Below are 26,798 nucleotides of genomic sequence, written 5' to 3' on the forward strand. Positions count from 1 at the left end.
GGTAATGTCATTAGATGACATGAAGAAAGTACTCTGTTTTAGGCATTAAGTATAGTTGTGTAGTTATTAATTTACATTCATAGTCCATATGAAAACTAACCTTAGTTTCATAAATAAGGAATTGAAGGCTCAGGAAGATTTGTTAATGTGGTGAAATTACTGAGGGAGTAGGGCAGGATTGGTACTCGGAAGCCTGGTTACAGAGTTTGTGCTCTATCTCTAAGCCACTGTGCTGCTGAAGAAGAGAGACTAAGATAGGAGTAGGGGGCAGAGAGCAATGGTTAAGCTATGTGATCTTACACATGGCTTAAGATGAACATTGAAGTAAAACACTGCCCTGTTGATGAATTGGATTGCCTTATATGTATTTCCAGAAGGCATGGCCTTTCCCAACTTTTGTTATTTAGCCTGAGAAAGTTTCTTTTCCCTGCTGGTTGCATTTCATAACTTGGGTGTGACTAGTGTAAGAGAAGAAAGCTATTCTTGTATTACCCCAGAACTTAGTCTACCTTTTCCCATAAGCTTCTAAGGATGGAAACAAGGCTTGGGCATTGAAATCAAGATATGCTCAACCCACATAGTCCTGACTCCCATCCGAAGCCAGATAAGCTTCTAAAAATACTCAGTTACATTTGCATGTTTCCATCCACATCTTCTCAGAGAAGAACCTTCCTCTTAATGCAGGTGTCTAACACTTTGCCAACATTCAGGTTGCTAGTACAAACTTGCCACCATTGGTACCCACATCCAAAATACTTGCAGTAGCTCCCTAACACTTCAATATGTGATACAGTCCAATAGGCATAGCAACATGGAGGAGTAAGAAGAGCAGAAGACATACAGCAGATGTAAAGTCAACCTCTGATTTAGTGGTTGCTTAATTATGAACAGGTCACCCCACCTCCCTGATCCTCACTTTCCTCCTTTTCAATGTTAAAAATATGGAGAACTTAATTGCTCTGGATATTAATGCCAGAATTTAAGTACACATAGTTTAAATTTTTTTTAATAGATTCCTGAAACAACTTTAGCTGCCCTAATGAGCAGGAAGAAATGACTCAATGTTAGAATGTACAAAATTTGGACTAGAAAGAAGAAAGCCTCTAAAATTGGGATTGAATTTTTTGTGGTTTGATCAGGAATATCTCATTAAATGGCCATGACTGGGCACTTAATAAGTAGCTACAAAAGATGAATTTGTATAATTGTCTTATGTAATCAAAAGCAAGTCATCACTTAAAATTAAGTGATTCGTAACCACGCTTGTTTCTCTATCTTAGAAAATTTGACCAAAGCTCTATGTGTTTCCTAAATTAAGAGATAGATAGGTAGATAGATAGATAGACAGACAGATAGATAGATAGATACATAGATAGATTGATGTCCCATGTTCCTCCTCACAACATATAACTCCTTTTTTTACACTTTCCTTTTTTTTTCCTGTGTAGTAGGGATGGAACCCAGGGCCTTACACATGCTAAGCAAGTGCTCTTCACTTGAGTCATGCCCTCAGCCCTTTTCTTTGTATTTTGTTTTTGAGATAGGGTCACACTAACTCTTGCCTGGGCAGGCCTTGAACTTGTGATCTTCCTGCCTTTGCCTCCAAAGTATCTGGGATTGTAGGCATGTGCCACAATAATCAGCTTACACATTCCTTTAATGAGCATTTTATCCATGGCTACTATGGGTCAGACTTTTCCAGTGCTACCTAAATGAGTAACATTAGCCACCCTTTGAGATGTTTGCAGTGTAGGCTATCACTTAGCACAGGGTAGCTCATAACTAGGAGGAAAATGATAAAGTCATATGTGAAACATACAACAAAAAGGAATACCTAGAGGAAGGGGAGAGCATGATGAAGTCCTCCCAAAAAAGGTAAACTGTGCTTGATCCTGCATACAATCTCATGATGAGCAGAGAGCAGAAGAGTAGCCAAAAAATTTATAATATCTGATAATTGGGCACTTGATTAATCTAAGACCCTTTCAATCTCTGCTCAACAACACTGACATGATTTCCAGCACACTTAGCATTTGCAATAGCCTTAAAATCACAACACTTATTGTCCTGCATCAGTGGAAACCACATGAATTCAAGTTGCACCTCTTTGTGTCTTAAATCAATAACATGTCTAGATATAAATTATCTTTTCTGCATAAAAATTTGATGGCCTTCCCTAGATTATTGAGATTATCAGAAGAAGTCACAGATAAGAAAACACTTTATGAATTCTTAATTTCCAAACACATTTATTGGATTAAGAAAATATGTGTTATGGACATACAGTATTCTATGCTTAGACTTACTGAGTCAGGCCTGGGAATAACTAAGTAAACTGAACATAAAAGTCTGATGCACAGAGGAACAAAATTGAAGTTGGGCACAGTATCACTTAACATGCCCTTCATGAAGTCTTTGGACAAAGTTTCATTTTAGAATTTAGAATGAGAAAGAACTTGCCAACCCTAAGGTCTGCTTTCTCTTTTCTGATCAAAAGATTTATGTGATTAGGTCTATTTCTTTTGTGTTTTTCATCTATCCAGAAACTCACAGTGAACTTGATGGCTCAGTTTATCCTTTTGTTTATTCTATGTGCAGTCTCTCTTTATCCCTTTATCCTTGTTCTTGAGTCTTTCCTCATATACTTTGATGTTTAAATTTTAGTTTTTGTTGCTTATTTCCTCAAATATGTGTTATAGTTGATTCCGTTAAAAATTATCTCTTCCTGTGAAATGTGGAAGTATATGCATTGTGAAGAAAAGGTGCAAAATTCTTCGTTGTTTGTTTTAGGTTTTAAATCCTCTCTAGGTGGAAACTGCGATCCTCTCTTGGTAGGGACACACCTGCCTGGCTCCTGGACAATCCAAAGGTAGCCGCATCCTGCTTTTCCAGTTCTACCTCACACATCCTCCAGAACAGACTTCTGGCAGCTCTCTCAGCAAGCTCTCAGGATTGAGACCCCAGCTTCAACCAAACAGAACTCATAGTGAGTTCTGTGATTTACATTTCTGCTTCTACAAAATCAGAACAAATGTGTCCTCTTTGACGTTACTTACCTCAGTTCACAGGACCTGTTTTACATTATACATCTGTTTTTTTGCAGAAAGTCTTTCAAAAAGACATGCTGAGCAGTAAGACTACTTCTGTTGAAATGAAATTCAAATTATATCAATTCCTTCTGCCATTTTCCATCTTATTCATAACAAAAACTATGTTTTTTAATTACCTTACAGTGATGGCTAAGATCCTTCTTGAGTGTCCCACTTCCCATCTCTTTTCCTACTGCTCATATCTTGCCTTCCTCCACTCTAGCTACACGTGGATCCTTATCAGTCATTAAATGTCCCAAGCATCTTCTTTCCATGGAGATTTGATTTTGCTTTTCCCTTTACCTAAAATACTTTTCTACAAGATAGAACATGACTTTTTTCCTCAGTTCCTAAAATTTTTCTCAAATATTACCTTGTCAGTGATGTCTTCCTTGATCACACAATTTCGAATTGCATCCAAAATATTACCTATTTCCCTTGACTGTTTTATTTTTCTCCATAGCATTCATCTTTTAACAGTGTTTGAACTTGACTTTATTTTGTTCCCTTTTTTGTCTATCCTCATTAGAATGTGAGCCTCATGAGCTAAGAATTTTAACTCTTTTACTCAATGTTCCTCACCCAATTATAAGCAATAATAACAGTGTCTAACAGAGAGTTCAGTAAATATTTCCTGTATTCTGCATTAAGTGAAGAAATAGAAATCATAGAATTTTCTACCTATGTGCAAGATATTAAGGGTGAAAATCTGAACACCTGATGCCCAGAGTCTTCACACAGAAATATGAACACCAAATCAACTCACCAAACTCAGCATGACATAGTACTACAGAGTCATTGACATGTGAACATGGGAACCAGGACAAAGGGCCATTCACGCTCCCTCAGGAGATCTGGGAAGACTTATCACAGGAAATAATATTGGAGCCATGTCTTTATAGATAATAAAGGATTTGGAGACCAGGAAAAGGAAGAAAAAGGGCAATTCGACCATGGTGCAAAGCCTAAACGAAAACTCATACTGTGGTGATGCTTGGCATTCAATGGTGACCCCACAATCCTTCAAGCTTTCCTGCCATTGCTGAGGAACGATGTTAGCAGGACACCTCTCATGCTTGGCCCTTCAGAATGTTACCTCTTTTCACACCAGCATGAAGTAAATATTATTATTCCCTTTTGAAATAAAACCAACGAGAACCTCAACATTTAAGGTATTTCTAACAACACAAAAAAAGTGTTGTGTGAACACACTGACAAAAAGTCTGTGTGAACTCTAAAGCCCTTATTTTTTAATTCACTGCTTTTTAAGTCTGGGGTAGGATTTCCTTTTGTTGCTTTTGTTTTGGTTCTGAGGGAGAGGACTACTTTCTAATCTGTGCTAATTGACAAGTGGTTTATTCAAAATTACTCTTCAAAAAATTATTAATGTACCACACACTCATCATGTAAGAGGGAAGATACAGGAAATGTGTTTACACACACACACACACACACATACACACACACACTCACATACACACACACACATATACACACACACATGCACACGCACACAGGTTAGCAATTATTGTGGTTTGGAAAAAAAGTATCCTAAAAAAGGCTCCTGTATTAAAGTTTGGTCCCCATCTGGTGGATGCAATCATTGAGAGGTGATTGGATCATGGGGGCAGTGACCAAATCAGTGGATTAATTCATTAATTCATAATTAAGTGGACTATCAAAAAGTGATAAAACTGTAGGATATGGGTCCTGGTTGGAGAAAGTGGATCACTGAAGACATGCCATGGAACATTATATCCCCAGACCTCTTCTCTCTGTCACTCTTGCTCTGCTTTGTGACTGTCATGAAATGAGCAGCCTTCTCCACTACATGCACTCAGTGCCATGGAATTTAACCTCATCTCAGGCCTAAAGTGATGGAACCAAGGGAACATGGACTGAAACCATGAGCCAAAATAAATCTTTCCTCCTTTAGAACTGTTTCTCAGGTATTAGTTACAATGAGGAAAAAACTAATTCAGCAACCTTCCAATCTAACACCACTACCCCAAAACCAGCCCCCCAGCCACCAGTGCTAACTATGCTTACCCTGCTTGTTCAAACACATATACACATGCAAAGAGGGATTTGGGTGTGCACTTTAATCTTCAGCATTCCTTTCTTATTTAATATTATATTTAGTTTAGATAAACAGATAGAAATCTTTAAATGTTGCTAAATATCTCATAATCTCAGCTATTATTATTTCCTTATTAATGGGCACTCATAATTGTTTTTATTTTTTCAGCTCTTCAATAAACATCCTTATACACACAAGCACAAGCACTGATGCCTTTTGTTACTTCATATTTCCAAAAATCGAATTGTTAGATGAAAGGACATATTTTAAAGTGCCAGTAGATACTGTCATAAAGTCTTACAAATGTATCAATTCCTTTATTGATACAAATTGGTACTTTATTGATAAAAATTATATCTATATCTCAAAGTATGAGTAATTTTACAACTTTGTTAAAGCAAAATGGATGTACAATAAGCTGTATATATTTTAGGTACATATTGGGAAAGTTTTGACATATGTATATATCCACAAGAATATCACATGATTGTAATAATTACCCCAATAGTTTTCTCTTGTCACTTATAATCTTTTCCTCTCCCTCCCCCCAACTCCTGTTCTTTCCTCAAAAAAAAAAGTGATATCCTTTCTGATACTATAGATTACCTTGCATTCTCTGGAATTATTAAGATTGATTTCAAAGTATTAATTTATTCTTTACCCTGCATTTAACTCTTATTTTTCCATAAAATACTTATTGAATATTATTCTGTTCCATGTACTATGCCAGGTAGTGGACTCTGCTCCTTTGGAGCACACAAACAAGTGGGAGAGACAAATAATAATCAAATAATCATGCATAAATATATAATTATGTTTTGAGAGATGTTCAGAAAGGAAAAAAAATACGATTTCTTAGAACCTATTGTAAATATATCTCACCCAGACAGAGGGTTTTTTTTTAAGGAAGGGATACTTAAGCTGAGATCTGAATAAAAAAATTTAAAAATAAGGTGATTAAATTGGACGAAAATCACAAGAATAAAATGAAGAAGAAGAGGCGTTTATAGCCGAATGAGTGACATTTGCAAAAGGCCTATGTCAGGAGGGAGTTCTGTTCTTCAGCAATGAGAGGCTGTCAAGGTAGCTGTGAAGTAAATAAGAGCAAGTGAAAGTTGGGGAGGAAAGCAAGTCTTATAGGATCTCATAGGTCATAAGATTTTATTCTTCAACTGGAGAGCAATAGGAAGCCCCCAAAGGGTCTTAGGCGTTAGAATGAATATGATCATTGTCATATTTTGCAGAGATCACTTGGCTGCGTGCAGACCAGAGTAAAGCAGGAAGCCAGCTCAGATGTTCTTATGAGAGGTAAGAGAGACTTGAATATGGAAGGGTCAGTGCAGATGGGTGATGTGGGAGGATTCAGGAGACTACTAGGAGGTGAATTTGACAGGGCGTGGTGATGAGTCCTATATGATGTGTCAGGGAGAGGGAAGTGTCAGTAATGACTCCTAGGCATCTGACTAAGGCAAGAGCATGCTTGGTGGTGCCATTTGTGGAGACAGAGAACACTGGACACAAAACTGCCCAAGGCTTTCCTGGATAAAATCAGTGCCCATGACCATAACGCCCAGGGCATGATTTCACCTCTGTCTACATATCCAGACTCAGTTCGAGTTGCTTTGTTCCTACTCAGAGGACTTTAGCCACACAGATGATGCTTTATGTCTTTGAAGAAGCCATGTTATCCTCCTCATGTGAGGATATTTACCCATCCAGGACCCTCCATCCAGAACCATTTTTGACTGAGAAGGTGCCCTATACAATCTGTGAGGGTATGGGCCATGACAATTTTGTTTATTGCTCTCTATGCTCAATGTTTAGCAAAAATTACTGCAATTAATATTTAATCATCATTTACTAAACAAAAATGTATAAATAAAACAATAACCAATAGCTATCATCATATCTATTATATAATCAGGAAACAAATTCTTATTTTATAAAGATACACAGCTACCTACTGGTACAGTAAAGAATACACTTTAAAATAAGCACAAAATAAGTGCTATGAATATGCCTTAAAATAGTTTTTGGCTTTTTTTCAATCAGTATGGAAAAACTATTGATGAGCTTGATGATGGGAAATTATTCTTGGATCTCAGGAAAACACTTTTTGTGCTGTTTGACCGACAGATTGGAAATGGATGTTTGGGAATACAGAGATCACTTAGTAGATGACTACAGTAACTTAGTAAACAATAACGTTTTAAGAAAAGCATCCACAGTAATAATAATGAAAAATGTATAAACAGATGTGAAAAAGGTTTACAATTAGCAGAGTTTGCTTATCAATTAGAAAGGAAGGTTGGTAAGAGGGAGTACTTAGGATAATTCATAAATTTTGGTTTTAAGGAACCATGAGTGTGGCTGTGCTATAAACTGAGATAGGAAATTAAAACAGTGCTTGTTTTGACAGTGCAAAACAACAAATTAAATCATAGGAGCATGTTCTGAAAGACTGACAACAAATTTAAGCAGAGTCTGTTGAGTTGAACACTAAAAAATCACCTCTTGGAGGTTTCTTACATGTAATCATATCTCTCTTCCTCTCAAAGGAGAGTAGCTGAGACTTTGAAGTTTGTAAGATGGAGATTATATTGGCATTCAAGGGAGTACCTGAGATTTCCCAATAAAGGTTCTATATGAAGAGAAAAGAAAAGAAGCAAGCTTAGAATCTTTGGAGGCATCCAGCTGACCCACAAAGGAAGTCAGAATAATAAGGCCCATTTAAAGAAACTGAAAACTAATGGCCAAAGAGAAGAAAACAGATGTGGGAACAATATTTCATATTTCAATAGAGCAGGAAACTGTAACTAGAATAGAGGCTTCTCACGTGACAGCTACTTTTGAGCGTGCGTGGGTTATGGTTAAGTACATTGTATTAAACCACATTTGGTATCTTTACCTCCTATAAGATAACTTTACATCCCTTTCCTGAATATGTCAGGTGTGACCAGTCATATGAATTGCTTTAGCCAGTAACTCAGGATTGGAAGTGATATATATCACCTCCAAAAAGAAGTTTGAAGAGTTAGCTCACTTTTCATCAAGTTCTCTTTCCTGTGACCTAAATTAAAAATGCTGGAGACAAAGATTATTCTATCAGCCCTGGTTACAGAATTCAGACAATATCAGGGCAGAGCCTTATCCAATCAAAGATAGCCATACGTTGTGAGGAAAAAGTTCAATGTCGTGCATGAATGCCACTGAGACTTGGGGTTACTTATTACTACAGCTGGACAACCTAATCTATTGTTATAGATGGAGGTAATGTGAGAAAATAGAACAGGAAGTTTCAAACTTCAACTAAAGCTAGTCCCAACTTAGTGAATTTTCAACTTTACAATAGCATGAGAGCAATAGGTAGGAAAACGCTCTTTTGTGATTCTGGACAGCAGCAGAAACCCACAGCCCTCAGTCAGCCACAGAGTCATGACAGTAAACAACCAATGTTCTGCAGTAAACTGTGTTGCTAAAGTGTTATGTTCAGTAGGCTTGGCATATTCAACTCATTTTTTAACTGGTGGTATTTGTAACTTACAATGTGTTGATCAGAAATTAACTCCATCATAAGTCAAGAAGCTTCTGTATTTTAGGTGAAGAAAAAAGACAGGAGCAAAGAAAAAACAGGAAATCAAGGCAATATTCATAGAGAATATGATATTTAATAGTAGATTAGTCTGAATCCAACAAGGACACAAGCCCTTATAACAGAAGGAATGTAGTGTGAATAAGTAATTGAATAGATGTTAGAAGAGCTTAAAGGTCAATTAAGTATTGATGAGGCAACTCAGAAACTGACAATAGGAACCCAATCCTAGTTTGGAGAGAAAGAAAACAAGGATGCAATAGATAATCAGAGGCCAGAGACTGGAATTGCCTGACAAAAGCTGGAGCCATTGTAGATCTAAGCAGCAGGGCCTGGAACCTCAGACATGGTGCAGCCACTTCAGAGACTTCCTCCAAAGACAAGCAGAGGGGGAGCACACAGTGGTTTTCCTCTTTTTTTCTGCGTCCAATTCAATGTCTGGTCCTCCGAGGGACACCACCCAGCTCAATGTCAGCTAACTTGTAAAACACTGAGAAATGCAGCCCATAGCAATCAAAATCATTTTCCCTCTCTTCCCACAACAGAAAGAAGAGCAGGGGAAGGGGAGGGATCAATTCAAGGGCAAACAGTCCCAAAGCTGAACAGACCCATGTCTGAAGGCAGACAGTAGCAGATACTCTAGGTTGGAAGAAACTTGATTTATCGTGAACATGTATGACTCTTAGCAGAAAAGAAATCCAGTCATCTCTTAGATGTGTTTGCAGCCAGAGCACATACAGAGAAAGGAAATTGATGAGATTAGACATGTGAGCGAAGGTCTGATGATGCAGAGCCATGTATGCTATGCTCAGGAGTTTGAAATCCATCCTATAGATGATCATTCATAATAGTATTATGGAAAAATATTTCTGGCATTGGTTTTTAATCATCATATTATTGTTGTATTAGGGGTACATTGTGACATTTACAAAAGTGCTTACAAAATAACATAGTTGAATTCACCCCCTCTATCATTCTCCTTTATTTCCCCTCTCCCATTATTAGAATAGTGTCAACAGGTCTCATTTTTCCATTTTCATACATGAATACATAATATTTCCACCATATTCACCCTCCTACACTCTTTCCTTATATCCTGTTCCCTGCCTCTGTTACCAACTCCCAGACAAGAACTGTTTACCTTCCTGCCCTCTGTTTTTGAGTTGGAAAAAAAATGACATTTTCATTTTCCTAAAATATCTATACAGAGAGTCCCTGTATAGATGAATTATGTAATAAAGGCCTGACTTGATAGAAGGGACTCTAAAAGTTATTGAGTAGACATAATAACTTCTATCAACTTACTAGAAACTAACATTCTGGTGATGCAAACCCTAAGCCAATGAAGTTAAGAATGCTCTAATCATGTTAAACAGTATTTTGAAACTTTATTTCATGTCTTAAATGTAATAATTTCTTTAGTGTTAGGAGAATGGAAGAATAAGGAGTCTGGCAATACTGTCAGATAAAGAATATTTGAAAATGGAGATAGTTAATTTACAGATAAGGAGAGGAAAAGGAATGCATATATCTTAGGTAAAATGCTGAGTTAACTTTGTAAACACAGGCTCTAGAATCTAGGATTCAAAGGAAAAAGTATCTAGTTAAGACCCAGAAATAACCATAGAACAAAATGAAACCTTTTATTGCTTTATTCATTCTTTTCAGGAGTTGCTGTATTTAAAGATACTTAGTTTATAACTGGGTAGAATGCAGTTCAGCCTGGGAAGGGAGAGGCTTATTCTCCTTCCTGTGCCTTCCTTGTTCTCTCTTTATCCAAACGTAGCACCAGGTGTAATAGGAACTCCTGAAAGGCAGAAGAACAATAATAAAAATAGGAGTAGATTACATGTAATTAGATGCTTCAGAAAAGTTATTCTATTTGACCATGGTTTTGCTGATGTGGAAACAAAGACGTGGAGTGGTTAAATCCCATCCAGAATCACAAAACCAGGTAACTCCAAAGTCATCTACAACACAGGTCTTTGTTATTCAACTATTCTTTCTGTAAATGCAGAAAGAATGCACTTTCCTTGAGACTCCAGGACATACAGATTTTATGAGTATGACCAGTAAAAAAGACACACATTGGGGTAAGCATTCAGATGACTAAACCCTCTTGGCAGTCAATCCTGCAAACTGTGTTACCAGCAGTTTCATCATAGCTTCAGCTGCCACTGGGCCCAGTTCATCTACACACTTCTTTAGACCATCCACAGGGTGCTCCACAGAGATGCCTAGATTTTTCAGCAGAAGCTCCAATGGATCAAATATGGGAAGGTTGTTGTCCAGAGGCAAAGGTAGTACTTTGTCAACAAGAAGGGGTGCATTATTGAGGAAGGCAGTGGCTGAGGAGCAAAAGAGAAACAAATGACACAAGGCACATCCATCCCCTATCTACAACCCTATGACCTTTCACTCCTTGTGTCAATAGCTCCATCCTGGACCCACTCATCTGGATTTCCCATGAAAACTTCTGCCTCTGGGCCTTTACCCTTGCTGTTCCATCTCCCCCATACTTTCATTCTCCAGATAACTACAAGTCTTCCTTCCTCATATTATTTGATCTGTCTTCAAATTTTACCTACCATTGTAGGGAAACCTGCAATGGCCACTATACCTAAAATAGCACCAGCTGTTACCCTCCATCATTCTTTATTTTTTTCTTCTTATTATCTACAATACTACATGTTTGATATATTTTTGGTTTTATCCTATTATTACAACATAGGCCATATGAGAATAAAGAATTTGTGTTTTACTCATTATAGTACCCCATGCCTAGAACTGACCCTGGCATGTAGAAGGCACTCAATAGATACTAATGGGTGAATGAATCGATACTGATGGATGAATTATGGGTGATGCCATAACAAATCTCTGTTCATGGAAAACAATAGACCAAATCACAGGTCAACCAGGAAATGGCTCCCAAACAATTCAGCTCAATCTTACAACATAATTAAGAACCAATTCTATGCCACTTGTGCAAATGAGTAGACAAATAAGACAAGAATGCTCCTCCACTCAGAAATCTACCACAAACCAGTAGACAAACTTCATGAAAGCACAGAGGGATGACGGGATGACAAAATGTAATGCAGGACAACATCGCAGGAATTGTCGTAGAAGAAATGCTAAAGCTAAGTTGTGAGGCAAATGTCAAGATCACAGGCAAAGAATAAAGACAGTATTTTAGAAACAAGATCAACAAAACTGCTGAGCTGTTAAGATGAAAGAAGTACACACACAGAATGGTGAGACTTCTGCCCAGAGAATGGAATGCAGAGTTCCCATAGGCTATGGGAAGAAGTGGGCAGAGCTGTAAACCTTAAGTGAGGTCAGAGTTTTGAAAGATTTTTGAACTCAGTTGCCATATTCACTGAGTATGGAATTTTTTCCTGAGGAGAATGGGGGAACTACTGAGGATTTTACATGGGACGATTGCATTTTACATCTTTGGCTTTAAAATATAACTTTTACAGAAGAGAATCATGGTCACTAGAGACAGAGAAGTGCAAGAAGGAGGGGAGTGAGAAGGAAATTCAGAGGGACTTTTAGGCACTTGGAGGGGTACTGGGAAGAAGAAGGAGAGTAGAGAGTAGAAGAGAAAAAAAGACATGATTAATGTATGATGTATGGATATATGTAAATACCATACTGCATCTTTCTAATATATATAATTAACATTATATTATAAAATATAATATATAATATTCAATATATAATTAATAATTTAAAAATAAATGCATCAAATTTTCCAGTTAAACATAAAAGGTAAAAAAAAGATATCATTTCCATAGAAGATAAATAGAAGGGAAAGAGTAGTGATTGGGAAAAATATATCTGATATATGTTTTTTTGCAAAAACACTGCGCAGATATATAAATGCACATACATGTGAGCAAACACATAAGAACATATACCCTCCTGCTGGCTATTGCTCTCTGGAAATCTTTATAGCTCTTCAATCCTGTGCATATTTACTATCTCCATCTTCTGACACCTATTTTCCCCAGTGGGTGGACTCTTATTTCTTTCCACCCCTTTTCTCCTGCTATCTTTGCCCATAAATACTTGTCCTTGGACTCTAAAGAACAATAAGAACAACTGTAAAACAAGGATACTCCTATTGAGTGCATGCTACAGAAAACAAAATACTCAAAACTGATCAGTTATAAATTCCTCCAAAAATTCCACAGAAATCTCAGATCACAGTTGCCAGCTTAAGTGTAGGCAATACAAGGCTTCTCATGACGAATCTTCACACTGCTCCCATTGGACTTTGTGGTGAATATCTCCTCTGTATATGTTTATGTCTTTCTGGGAGGAAGGTCCTCAAAGCCTTCGATCCTCTTGGTGAGCAGTGGCTATCATGAAGCATTTTTTTCCAATTACTCAGATGTGTCTTCTTGATAGTTAACAAAGATTCTTTCCAAAAAAATGGATCATTACCCCTTCTTCTCAAGATGCCAGTTTCTTTACCCTTACTTAGAAATTAAACTCTTTACCTCTAAGTACACCTACAGAGCTATAACTGTAAATTAAATTGAGCTTTTATAGTAGGATAGTCCTGCAGTAACTCCTGTCAAAGTCTTATCTCCCCTACCAGACTATCGGCACCTTGAGAGTAGTCTTCATATGTAACACATGCCTGAATCTTCCAGTGTTTATCAAGTGCCTAATTAGTTGCAGCCCCTCAATAAATATCTGTTGAGCAGGTAAATAAAATGAGTGTAGCCAAGTGTAGGAGAGTCACCCTGGCAACTTGGCTAATTGGAAATGACAACAATGGCTTCAAAATCATAAAAGAAAGAAGTTACAAAGTCAGATTCTATCTCAAGATTAAGGAAAATTTTGATGATCAATGTCTAACAGGAAATGTGCTTCATTTCCATCAGTGGGAATTGGCTAATTTTCTATTCAAAATTCATTAGGGCTAGTACTTACATTAGGTTGGATGTTCACTAGTGGAGTATCTGTGATATATCCAGCATTACCTTTTTCTGTGATTCTAAACCACCTCCACCATATTCCACTGTCAGCAAGCCAGGCTTACTAGTTGTGTCCTTATTTACAGAAAAGTAAAGAAATATCATATGTTCCAGATTACTTACCAGAGTGACTACAAATGCTGATGGTCACCAGCAGGAAGAGAGTTACTAGCTTCATGGCAGGTATCTCTGATATTTTCTTGAAGCCACCAAGCCCGTGGTTTCACTCGTCATACAAAGTATGAACAATTGCTTTCTCTCTCACACCTACACACATATTTATACACACACTGAAGTACTGAATTTCATTCACTGCCTTTTAACTCATTTCACCAAAGAAGAGCTTGAAAGTCATGTTTCCTTGTTAAACAAACTGGAGGGTTTTCCACTTTCCCTCAGGTTCCCATGAAAAACAAAGCCCTAAATAAAAGCATTCTTGAGTATCTCTTTCGCAAGCCTTCACATAGAAGAGATGGTGAGAGGTAAAGAGCCCTAAGAATTCTTTTCCAGGAAGAACATAGAAAAGAAGTGAAGGTTTTATGCTGGGATTAAAAGGAGTGCTTTCTCCCAGTTTTCTAAGATCCTCTGTTTTTCTATTCATTTGGAGTTTGAAGAATCACAGTACCTGATGGGCTTCCCAGTTGTGGGAGCAAACTGAGGGTTACCTCAGCCCTGTTATGCTACACAGTCAGCTTAATGACATTTTGTATCACATTTCTCTGGAATTCTGCTCATCCTCATTTCCTATGACTAGAACATCAGAGTTCTGTTACCTTTTCTAGTGTCCTCCAAGTACCTGGGGAATCTTCAGGGTCTGCCTTCTCTGTGATGTCATATAGAACAGTAGGCTCAGGATCTAAAATTAAAATGTCTTTTTATAAAACTGGAATTCAATTTTTATATCTGTGTAATCCTGGATTAGACATTTTAGATCTGTGACATTGATATTTTTACGTGCTGGTGTTGAGGGTCCTTGCCTTCACAAGCCAGAGAACTGGCTGGTGAGTCAGCTAAATGATGAGCCAAAGGCAGTATATAAAGTAGAATTTATTAGAGAGAAAAAAAAGGCTACAGCTAGAGAAGCACAGAGGAGCCGGAAGCCAGTAGCTCAGTGCTCAGGTGAAGGCTGGGGTTTTTATGGACATTTTAACTCAGGCTTTGGTGGGCTTTTCTCATTGGCCAAGGATTTGTGGGCTTTCTCAGGTGAACTGGTTTGGTTTGCACCTTTATTGGGAGAGGGGAAACAATCTTGAGAGCATTTTGCTCATTGACCCTGTGGCAGATGTATCAGACTCTGTAGCTCTCTTTTAGGATGCAGGAATGCAGGCCTCTAACTCCTCAGGATGCAGGAATTATATTGCTCTCCATGGGGATAGGATACTCATTCATCTGCCTTAGGTCTCCAGACACAACAATCTTCTCATGTGAAATGGGGACATAAGTAGCATGACGGACCTTAAGGTGTGGAACCCTGAGAAAAATATTTTTTGTAACACCCTATCTACACAAATAAATTAAGTCACTCAAGATACGAATTTTTAAAGCATTCTGACATTCCAATCCTGTGCAATTATATGAATATGTAAGTGTATATGTATACATGTATATATATATATATATATGTATACATCTATGTATATGTGTGTGCATATATATACACAAATATTCTGCTGGCCCCAGAAATCTATTTCAAAGACTGCCTTCCTAGATGCAGAGATCAACTGTGGTCCCTGAAGATGACTACATGTGTAAGCATATGTTCTGCAGTTCTTTGGGGGCATCTGGTGGGCCTTAAATGTGAGGAAGAGGGAAAGAAAGAAACTTGAGAGAGAGAAACAGAGGACAGAGCACATGTGGTCCCAGAAACCAGTCCAGGGGTTCTTGACCAAAATGGCTCTACTGGCTCTGGCCATCCCCAACACCAAAGGGGAACACAGGAAGTGCAAAGGAGGCACACCAAGATGGCAGCCTCTTAATGTGCAAAGCCAGAAGTTCGGGCCTAACTTGTTTCCATGTGAGAGTATGCTATCATTATGAGAATTTAATAAAATTATACAAAGGAACAAATAATTGTGCCAAACCAAGATTAATACTTACCACAATCTGTTATTAATTCCTATGTTAGCAAATTGTTTCTGCCATTTATCTCAGCTACATTATAAACTGAGCCAAAGAGACTATGAATTGTTGCCATCCAAACTCAATCTTGCTACTCCCACCACTTGCTCTCCTAGATACTGCTTCTGTTTCACAAGCATATCACCAACTGTCTTGGAGATGCAGAAATACCAATCCCTCAAAGACCCAGGTCATGTGGTAAAACGATGGTGAGGTTGATGCCATACTTGCATTTCATGCTATCACTTCTTTCATACATGAGCCCACCACTGCTCCTATTGGGAGTTTAATTTCAAATCTTTATCATTCTCTTTTCTCCCCTGCTCTGTACTATAGAGAACTGAGTTTTCAAAGTTGTGATTTCCAGGCTTCCTTCACCAACTGCTTTTGGTTAAGTTCAACTAATGGAAGCCACTGGTAGATAGAGCAAGAAAGAAATGGAGAAGCCAGGTGTTTCTCCTTCTCTTTGCTTCCAGAGACATCAAGGCAGTGATTATACTTTCTCTGTGCCTCTAGCTCCTTCCAGCAAGGCCTCATCTGGGGTTCCACATCTACCAGGCACACCTATCATTGTTTCAGTTCCTACTGCAGGACCACAGCACCCCCTCCCTACACACACACACACACACACACACACACACACACACACACACACAGTGTCCCTCCTGTTCTGGAGGCAGTGGCATCTTCTCATATTTTCTAATCTCAGGGATCACTCAAATCTCCCCTGCATTTTTTTAACTGCATTATTTGCACCTTGTACATTTTCCTCCCTGTTAAATTGTTCCTATTCAATCACTTGGTTTTAGCTTTCTTGTTTAGTTCTGGCTGATGTAGCATCTTAAAATATTATAAAACTCTTAATAAAAAATAGGTCTTTCAGTTTTAAAGTATGGACTTCATCTCAAAGGTGGCAAATTATGAAATTATGTGTGACAGGACCATTCAAGAGAAATATGACATCAGACTCATAGAAATGCTGCTCCCTTCCAACTTCTGAAATGTTTGGGGCTATCTCAAGTTTCTCTGATGATCCTGGATGGTAAGTCCTTTCCCATCAGTCTCCTTAATCTTCTCTGTAAACAGATTTCTGATGAGTCTCTCTAGTAATCCACCAGACATGCAGTACAGCCAGAACCTAGTGGTAGCCATGGATGACTTAGACTAAAGACTAGAACCTGCTCCACACAACACATGTTGAGTCATTGCTGATCCAGAAGAGAATGCTCCTCTTAAGGCTACCTAATTCCTAGAAGAATTCCTAGTTCTGAACAAGAAGATTTTCTCAAGCAGTCCATAGGATATTAGAAATTTCTAGTTAAGCCATAAAGTGAGTCCAGGGCCAAGGCAAAAGGCCCCATGTAGCGATAACTGCCCATTCCTGCCTTTCTTTGCCTTCTTCTGTAAACACACTTTCTAAAGCAGACCTCCCCTGCTGCTCCTAGCTAAACAACCCCAGGTCTCTAACCCAGCACTGGCTCACCTATTAATCCTAACACATTCCTTGTAACCTGGTGCCCTGCACTACCCTGTAAGAATCCTGTGAATTCATTGTTGGGGGCCCAGAATTTTGAGTGTGAGCTCATCTGGGACCTCCAGAGTAAAATAAAATCTGAGTTCTCCATTTCTCTGAGTGTTGCTTGGTTTCTCATCTGACAATATTTCCACAACAGTTCCTATTAGGTGGATACCTAATTCCATATGCAAACCAACCAATCCAGAACCTACACCCCTAAACACTGTCACAAGGCTCTTACACACTATTCTCTTTCCCTAATTTCCCCAGAGCCAGGTTCACCAACTAAGGATAATGTCTAAGCCCCAGAACCCACCGAAGTTATTCAAAGTAGTTAATCTTTAACCTGATAACCTCTCTTTCCTGTCTCTTCCCTTCAAAACCACAAGAAAGGCCCTTGACCACATTTTCTCCACTCTATTTGTCTGCCAACAGATCCTGGTACTTTCCTGTGCAGTGGCATGTCCCCTGGACCAAGATCTGTGCAGATATTAAACTATGTTTACAGTGCCTGCATCTCCTGGTCTGTAGGTGAGGATACATTATGAATATGTTTTTCTTTCTTTCTTTCTTTTTTTTGGCTGGGTTTGAACTCAGGGCATTATGCTTTCTAAGCAGGTGCTCTACCACTTGACCACTCTGCCAGCCCTAAAATACACCTTCAAAATACTTTTTTTCAGCATAATTATTTGTATCAAACTCTTTCTTCAAAGAGTACTTTGCAAATATCTCTAGGAGTTTGTTCATGTTTGGATCTTAACAAAAAGCCAGGCACTGTTGATAACATTGTTAAGAACCACTCCTCAGTGCTGAGACCCATATATGATCATTTCATCACAAAACCCCTGATGAATAAGAAACCTAATCATCAATGTCACTTACATAATAAAATTATGCACCCAGAGTCTGTGTGTTTTATTGTTGATGTATTTTGCTACGTATGCACATTTAATTAAGATACATTCTCAGTAAGCATTTGTTAAATATATTGATTTACTGAATATAAATGAAGCCAAAGGAAATGAATATCAGTGTTTTAAACTTAATTTGGATGTGCTTTACAAATGCAGTTTTTGTGAAAACTGAACTTGTAGACAAATTGGAAATTCAATTAATCATTCAGCAAGCATCATATTAAGTATGTTTTGTGTGTCCAGCTCTGTGGTAGATTCTGGGAATATAGCAGTAACACGAATTGGCCTGTCTGCTGCCTCATTTCAATTATATTAAAGAAAACTGTTAGAACCAAGTTAGTGTGTCACTTTTTTTCTCTGTGAGGAAAGTGATAGTTATGAAAATGCCAACTGAATATAGATGCAAGACACTGGACAGGAAACAGAAAAGAGTTGACCTGAAGGCTTACCTGACATACTTCTTTCTGGCTAAAAAGGAGATGATCTCTGGGAAGTCACATTGGAAATGTGGAAGGAGAGCATGCTATCTTCTCTCTTGTATTCGCTGCTAATGACATGCTCCAAAATGGTTCAAAATAAGCCTATATGAGGTGAGGGTGCAGGGGGGCTTGTCAGGAAACTTATTTTTAGAAATGCATGCATATAAAATTCAATCAGAAGTAAGAGATGAGCAAGGTGTGACTATAATCCCAGCTACTCGAGATGCAGAAATCAGGAGGATTGTAGATGGAGGCCAGCTCAGGCAAAAAGTTAGCAAGACCCCATCTCAACAACCAAGTCAGTAATGGTGATCTGTGTCTATAATCCTAGTTAAGCAGGAGGCTGAAGGTAGTAGGATTGCAGTCTGAGGTGGCCCCAGAGGGGAAAAAAGGCAAGATTCTATCTGAGAAATAACTAAAGCAAAAACCCAGAGCCATGGCTCAAGCAAGCACAAGTCCCTGAGTTCAAACCCAATACCACTAAATAAACAAACAAATAAATAAGCAAATAAAATTTACAGCTCATTATCTCCATTTCATAAAGCTTGGAGAAAAAGCAAAGCAATCTGTTTCAAGCTCCCTTGCATATTTATTAAGTTCTGTTTAATAAAATTCAGTGTCATGCCTTTCCAGACTGACCTTTAGTGGCTTCCCAGCTATATCCAAAAGGAATGCAGACCCAGGGGTAAGGGAAGGAAACACAGGAAATGACAGGTAAATCAAGACAGAATCAAAAAACTTTAGGAAGCATCAGAAGGGGAGACCAACTGTCAGTGTCAGCTGGATTTTTTCAAGGACGTCCTCGTGAATTCAAGTGGCACTTGAATTTAAAGATTTAAATGAGCAGAGAGGTAAGAATGTCCTAGAATCTGCAGAGGCTTATTTCAGAACACAAACAGGCAATTCTGTGGACTGAAAAGAAAGACATGGGGGTCAGGGTTTCTCATCTTTCCATGCTCATTCACAGCATCTACTCAGGGCAGAAATCAAGCATGTTTTTACTTTACAATCAAACAATCAATCACTGTGTCAGATGAGTTACATGGAAAAGTGTGGTTCTCAAACCCTAAGCTCTGATTGACTGAATGAGATTGGTACTTGATCTGGCAAGATTTGATCAACAGGGAGGAATACAGAGGCTTACGCAGGAGAAGCAGGTCACAGGATTTTATAAGGCAGATTCAGAGACCAGAAGGCAGACATAGCTGTCAGTATCTGGGGAACTTTGGGTTCACACATTGCCCATCCAAAACCTCCTAGCTGCAGTCTATAATTGGCCTCTCAGCAACATGGTTGCATTGTATCAATCCAGCCCCTTTCATTTTTGTGTGGTCCTTTTTGATGTGTGGGACAATAACAGGGAGCTGGCACCTTTAGTTTATTATTTGGCAGTTCAGCTAAGTCACAAATTGTCAAAATCTAACAGTGGATCCTTTTTCCCAGAAAAATCAGTCAGATTAGCTTGTCCTTGCCTTGTCTTGTACATGTGAGCTCCACACCTTTTCAATGACTGCCAAAATGCACATAATTTACCATGTGGGTGTGACTCAAAGAGTATCAAAGATTCATATTGAACTTCATCAAGTTACCAGGGCTTGATTAGTGTCTTAACTATAAATCATTTTCCATTTTTTTTTTGTGGGCTGGGAGTTAAAGCCAGGCCTTGCACATGCTAGGTACATGCTCTGCCACTGAGCTACATCCCTAGGTCTCCCCTTCCTAAATGTTCACGCACACTATGTTATTTTTGATCAGGTTACAGGGATGGGACACTTTTTAACTGGGACTTTAGGGGCTCCTGGCAAGCCTGATATTTGCTCAGAACTGTCTCCAGCTTCTCCAAACCTTCCTACTGTTGAGACTGCTATTTTGTTCCTTGAGAGTCCTGTTCTTTGTTTAGTGGTCAAGAGCACAGGTCCTGGGGTTAACCTGTGGGGACTCTTGTCCAAGCTCCTCCATCAGGGAGGTTCCTTCACCTCTCAGGGCCTAAGTTTTGTTGACTCTACTTCCTTACAGGACTGTTATGAGGAAATGAGTTAACATATACAAAACACTTTCAAAAGTTAATTCTTCAGAGCAGGCACATAACGTGTTAAACATTAATGCCATTACCTTCTTTGTGCGCCTACTTTTACGTTCCAGCTTCCTAACCATAAGTGCTATCACAGTAGCTACCATCACCAACAAGTTCATGAGCACTACTTCTCTACTTCTCAATTATTTTACTTCAAGTGAAATGTGTGCAGTTTTGTTTACAATTTCTCTTTAAAGAATTCCATATTTCATCAGCTCATATCCAAAATAGGAGGAGGGCATGGACAATCACTTTATCCAGTAAGCAAATTTTGGGGACTTTTTTGTATAAAGGTTTTAATTGAAATGATTTCAGTCTTACAGGAAAGATTTGAGTATAGTACAAAGAATATTTTTCTTCTGAACCATTGGAGAATCACAAGTGATATACTCAAAAGCATATAACGGATCCTAAATGCTTCCCACATGTGATTGTGTCAATTATGATGATATATGTAAAAGCCTTTAGTTTACTCTTGATTATTATACTAATAAACTATGGCTGTAATTCCATACAATCTAGAAAAAATTCTGGATCTATTACTTGATTGTCAAGACAGCAAAGTGAGGAACAGGTCATAGATGAAATTTCAGCAGTCTTTCTTTTTAAGTCAATGTGAAAACAGTCTGGTCTCAGAAATCATTTCAAATGTCACCAATTATAAAAACACAGGTATACAATTTTACTAGAATTATTCAAATGTGCCATCACAATCAAAGCAAATGTCATTTAGGGACTATTAGTCATAGTCAACACATCCGATTTAGACCTGAACCCAATACTCTGAGAACATTTGCAACCTGGACCTCTCAGTTATCTAATGCAACATTACAAAATATTCCAAATCCTAATGGCTTAAAACCCAAATAGTGTTTTCTCTCTTATGATTCTTTATAATGATTACATGCTTCATCTGCTTCATTGATTGGTGTTGGTTAGGAAACTGGAATGACCGAAGAGTCAAAGTCTTGGCATTTGTGGTTGGCTTTGATGAGGAGCTCAGCAGGGGCTGTTTGGAAGGGGCTTCAATAGCCCTTAAGTTCTAAGACAGTCCATTCCAAGGTATTAAAATTGAAACTGTAGATGTCCTGAAGTTTAGCCTCAAAAACCTCTCTTCTGCCACATTCTATTATTCAAATCTAAACATAGGACCAGTCCAGAACTAAGAAGAAAGGAAATAGACTTCACTTTTTAGTGGAGGTAGTTGTGAAGAATGTATAGTCATATTTAACACACAGCAAATAAGAAGTGTATTGAAGTTTTCAAAGGATCATACAAGACATAGTTAATAAACTTTGATATATCAGTCCAGAGATAAAATGAATCAAGGGGCCCTTAAGATATTGTTCAAATATTATAGAGCTATCACAATGAAACAAGGATAGATTCAGACTTGCTAGAGAACTTGGGAGGTTTTTGAAATGTGATCATAAATAACAAAAGTGATCCTGCAATGAAACCCACAAACAAAGGTTAACAATGCCAGATTTATTGCAGAAAATGTTCTTGTCATAGACAGAGGACATATTAACACATCGTCATTACCTTTTCCAATCCTGACAGAAAATGACTTAATAGCTTCTTTAACCTAAGACTTAATTTAAGAAGAAACTGAGGGTCAAGGTGGTGTACAAGTGTAATTTCAACTATTGGGGAAGTAGAGGTAGGAAGATGGCTGTTTGAGGCCAGGCTGGGTAAAGTCAGTGCAAGACCCTATCTGAAAAAACAAACTAAAAGCAAAAGGGACTGGGGGTGGGGGGGCTTGAATGGTAGAGTGCTTGCCCAGTAAGCAAGAGGCCCTGAGATCAAACCTGAGTACCATGAAAGAGAAGGAAAAGACGGTAGAGGACGAAGAGGAGGAGGAAGAGGAGAAGAAAAAGAGATGGAGATGAAAATTGATAAAAGCTTTATCAATTTTAATAATCATTTGATTTCTGGGACATTACTGCAAAGAAAAGTCTCCACCTTAGTAAATGTATATACACAAATTATTTTCTCCTATGGGTCTCAATTTTTCTAAGGCGTTGACTATCAAATAAATAAAGCTATTGATGATGTAAGTCAAAAGCATAGCTACTCTATCTTCAGTACCATTTAAGATATTTATAATATAGTATTTCATATTTTAAAATAGCTCACAATGCCTCACCAATATTTTAAGGAGTGATGCTATCACAGATACTGCTATCTGGGTCTATCAGACTAACACACTGGATTAGACTGTGTCTGATATGGTTCCAGTTTCATTTTATCTCTTTCAGTGCGGATTAAGAAGTCCAAACCATGGGAAACCAGGAGGATTTATGAGTACTATGCAACAATAATTACTTCCAAAATGGTGCACTCACACTCTCTGGTGGCCAGATCAGAGATTGCACTACAGTTTATCTACAAAACAAAGTAAAACAATCTTGCAGACAATCGTTCAGTACCTTCTGAACTAGTTACTATAGCTAAGTTACCTTCTTAGCACCAGGTCCTGAGCTAGAGGAAGATAATGAACTATGAAGTTAAAAAGGTAGAGGATAAGGGAAGTGTTTTATTTTATATTTTTTGTACTTTTGAGATCATAAGAAACACCATGTCAAATGTAGCAGAAGATTTAACAACTGTAATACATAATTTTGGGAAATGCAAAAAGGGGTGCAGAGTGAGGGCAAAACAGACCAATTACATGGAATACCTGGAAGTTTTTAGTCCTCAGGGATTTTTCCAGCATCCCCTATTATTTACCAGCGCATGAACATTCTGTCATGCCAGGATCTTGACATATAAATAAACATCCTAGTGAACACTGGCTGCATTGATATGCCATCCTCACTGCATTCCCTAGTCCATGGGTGCCAACTCCAGGAATCTGAGATATTATCAACAAATTTCAAAATCATTTAGGAAGGACAGCACTAAATGTAAGCCCTAGACAAGAACTTAGAAAACAGAACAGCACAGGAGGCACAGACCACAGTGGTACACCTGTGGTCTTCCATCATCACCTCCCCTCACCAGGTCCAGAGGGACTGGTTCTAAGGTTCCTCCCAAGGCATGCCACAGTGCAGAGTGAAACTTCAGACAGACTTGGCCAGCACAGAACAGAGCAGGACTGCCTGCTCCTTTGAAGTAGATACTAGAGACTATTAATGGCACCCAGTAACATTAGGCTTTTTTAGTTTACATAAATTGCTCCAACAACCTATCTCTGAAACCTCATAAGTAATATGAAATGTTAGGCTGGAAAAAAGTCAGACTAAAATTGCATTAGCACACAAATTCTAGTCAAAGAAGCCTAGTACTGGCTCAACAGCCTAGTACCACTTACTTGACACCAAGTTTATTTTCACTTTATTTCTTCCAATGATTATAAAACTTGACTTCCATCTACTGACACCATTTCCAACCTGGTCAAGGTGAGGATGTGGGGATTCCACAACTGAGAGAGGCACAGGAAGGTTCAATAATTTAATGGTCATTTAGGGAGGTGCTAGATAGAAAGTCAAGTAAGGATTGAACAAAAAGAGGGAAATTTCACTTACATAAACATGCAAATAAGAAGAAAGAACAAATGGGAACTTTCAGGATAAGCGTGCTGCTTTGTATAACTGTTTATATTCTACAGTTGATACATATGTTACCCCACTGAATTTTTGTTCTCTCTTAGTACTATAATAAAGTGTGTAAATGTAATATTAGCATCAACAAAAGTTACAAGTATCAACATGTTGAATTTTTTTAATATATCAGATATATCCAGAATTATTCCTTAGATTTTTCACAAAAACCCTATGTGGTATGAATTTATGTTGTTTATCAATTTTAAAGATGAGGAATCTAAAGCTCAGAGAGGGTAAATTTCTTACCCAAGATAAAATGTTAGAAGTAGAATAATATGTGAATCCTAAAACAGATAATTAAGACAACATTTTCTAATTTAACATATACCACATGCTATGGCAAAACAGAAGAACCAACTAAATCTGCTAGCGTATGTTTGTGTGTGCATGTGTGTGTGTGTGTGTGTGTGTGTGTGTGTGCGCGCAAGCAGAAATTTACCAGGTTGAAAAGAGTGATGGGGAAGCAATTTATGCAGTGAAAACAGTTTAAGCAAAACTATGGAGGAGAATTGAAGAGTGGCCCTCACTCTTTTGAGGGAATTAAAAATTGAATCAGGAAAATAGAACAGTTACAGATGGCTATACCAAAATTATGAGAGCAGAAGTTACAAAGTTTCCCATAGAAACTAAGAAATGATTGATTCAAAAGGATTCAACATCGGTATGACTCTTATTCTGGCTTCTAAATGCAATGTGACCATCTTCTAAAAGAACTTACAGGATCACTGGGAGAGAGATGAGCTCCTCCAGGACACAGATTTAGGATGTCTTTTCTCCATGACAGTGATACATGGCGATGAGTTGAGGAAAAGGTGGGATTTGGCTTCAAAAGTCTTGGTTCAAGATGCAGGGGCTCAATCATAAAATACAGCTTGCCTAGCTAGCATGGAATTTGGGGGATTACTAAATAGTGGATGCATAGGACAATTATTTTGTAAACTAAATTGGGATTATAAGTATGAACTCCATTCATACCATTGAGGGAAGACTATACAGAGATAACCAAAGCTCAGGCCAAAAATAAGAATTTTTAAATAAGCAGAAGTAAGTTCAAAACTCACTTCTATTTTTAACTACAGACTATTTGACTTTCAGTACTTTATTAACCTCTCCTAATCTTAGTTTCCTTACTTATAATAATTCCTTTCTGCATAATAGATTTTTATGAAGAATATATTAAATCCAATTCATGAAGAAAGTATTGGAATTGTAGTAAATGCTTAATTAATAATATGCAATATATGGAAAGTAGGTAGCACTGTGGCTGCCATAGAATAAGTGCTCAATATGTAGCTAAGAAGATGGATGTGCAGAAAAAGAAGTTAAAAATAAAAGAAGAGAAGGAATAGGAGTTGGTGGGGGAGGAGGAAGAACGTCAAATGCCATCAATAGGAAATGATGAAATGACTCATCTTAAAACAGGGCCATGAAAGCTATCTCTCTCTCTCTCTCTCTCTCTCTCTCTCTCTCTCTCTCTCTCTTTCTCTCCCTTCCTTCTTAACTCTCTCCCTCTCTGGGACTTGCATATCACTCTATAGCTGAGCTACATTCCCAACATTATTTATAGTTTTTATAAAAAGGAATAGTATATGCAGTTGTAGGAGCTTGAGCCTAGCTAAACCTTGGCTATTTTTATGGAAGTTTGGAATGTATATATGTTCATATGATGTTACTGCTGACTGTGGAGAGTTCCACACCCATGTTAGGCTCTTGTGACAACTCTTTTTAGAGAGACAATTCTCTTGATAACTTTTTCATGATGGGCTGTATCATGTTTGGTTAACAAGAGTCTTGTCATCTGGGTAGCTGAAGTTCATATTGCACACAGTCAATCCCAAGTGATAGTACCTCAGACTGTGGCTGACCTCATCATCATCCTCATTATCATGGCTTTCCAGCAGTTATGGTGGCTTCCCCACAGCTGGCCCTTTGAATACTAATAAATGCAAATAGTATCATGCCAATCTTTATCTTTCTGGCCAGTGTCTACCTTCTCACCAACCCCTGTCCCCATGGACTTCTGTGTTACAATCCTCTGGCCAATCTGGTCCCAGACCCACTGTGCCCCAGTTAAAGGAACTATGGGGCCTTCGGGGGCCTGCTTTTTGGCAGTCTCTTTCTTAGCTCACGTCTTGTTGTTCAAGGAAATAGTTATGATGCAAAGTGCTACTTATATAATTTGTGAATAAAACTCAAGGAAGTCAGCAACTGTGGAAAAAGACCGTGATTCTGATGAGCCAAGCAGTGGTCAACAGTGGCTTTTTCTTTGGCTCGTGGGCTGCAGCATCCTTGTAGCATTGTTGTGAAGAAAACACCAGCTATCCAGTTCCAGTG

At 38.2% G+C, this 26,798-nt stretch overlaps 1 protein-coding gene across 8 annotated transcripts in view; it reads right to left on the reverse strand.

Moving 5' to 3' along the window:
- Positions 1–10,398: 10,398 nt before the first annotated feature.
- The window catches only part of Scgb3a2 (secretoglobin family 3A member 2), a 174,834-nt gene continuing 158,434 nt past the window's right edge, over positions 10,399–26,798 (reverse strand). For 4 of the 8 annotated variants that reach the window (XM_074076704.1, XM_074076703.1, XM_074076707.1 and 1 more), the window contains 2 exons: positions 10,910–11,109; positions 10,399–10,568 (listed from right to left, as the gene is read on the reverse strand). In XM_074076704.1, coding sequence (XP_073932805.1) covers positions 10,500–10,568; positions 10,910–11,109 — 269 coding nt within the window. In that variant the 3' untranslated portion in view covers positions 10,399–10,499. Of the gene's footprint in view, positions 10,569–10,848; positions 11,110–13,878; positions 14,092–26,798 lie in introns of those variants that run through there. The other 4 variants (XR_012449011.1, XR_012449010.1, XM_074076708.1 and 1 more) reach the window with 3 other exon arrangements.

This window comes from Castor canadensis, chromosome 6, assembly GCF_047511655.1.
Source record: "Castor canadensis chromosome 6, mCasCan1.hap1v2, whole genome shotgun sequence".
NCBI classification, from domain to species: domain Eukaryota; kingdom Metazoa; phylum Chordata; class Mammalia; order Rodentia; family Castoridae; genus Castor; species Castor canadensis.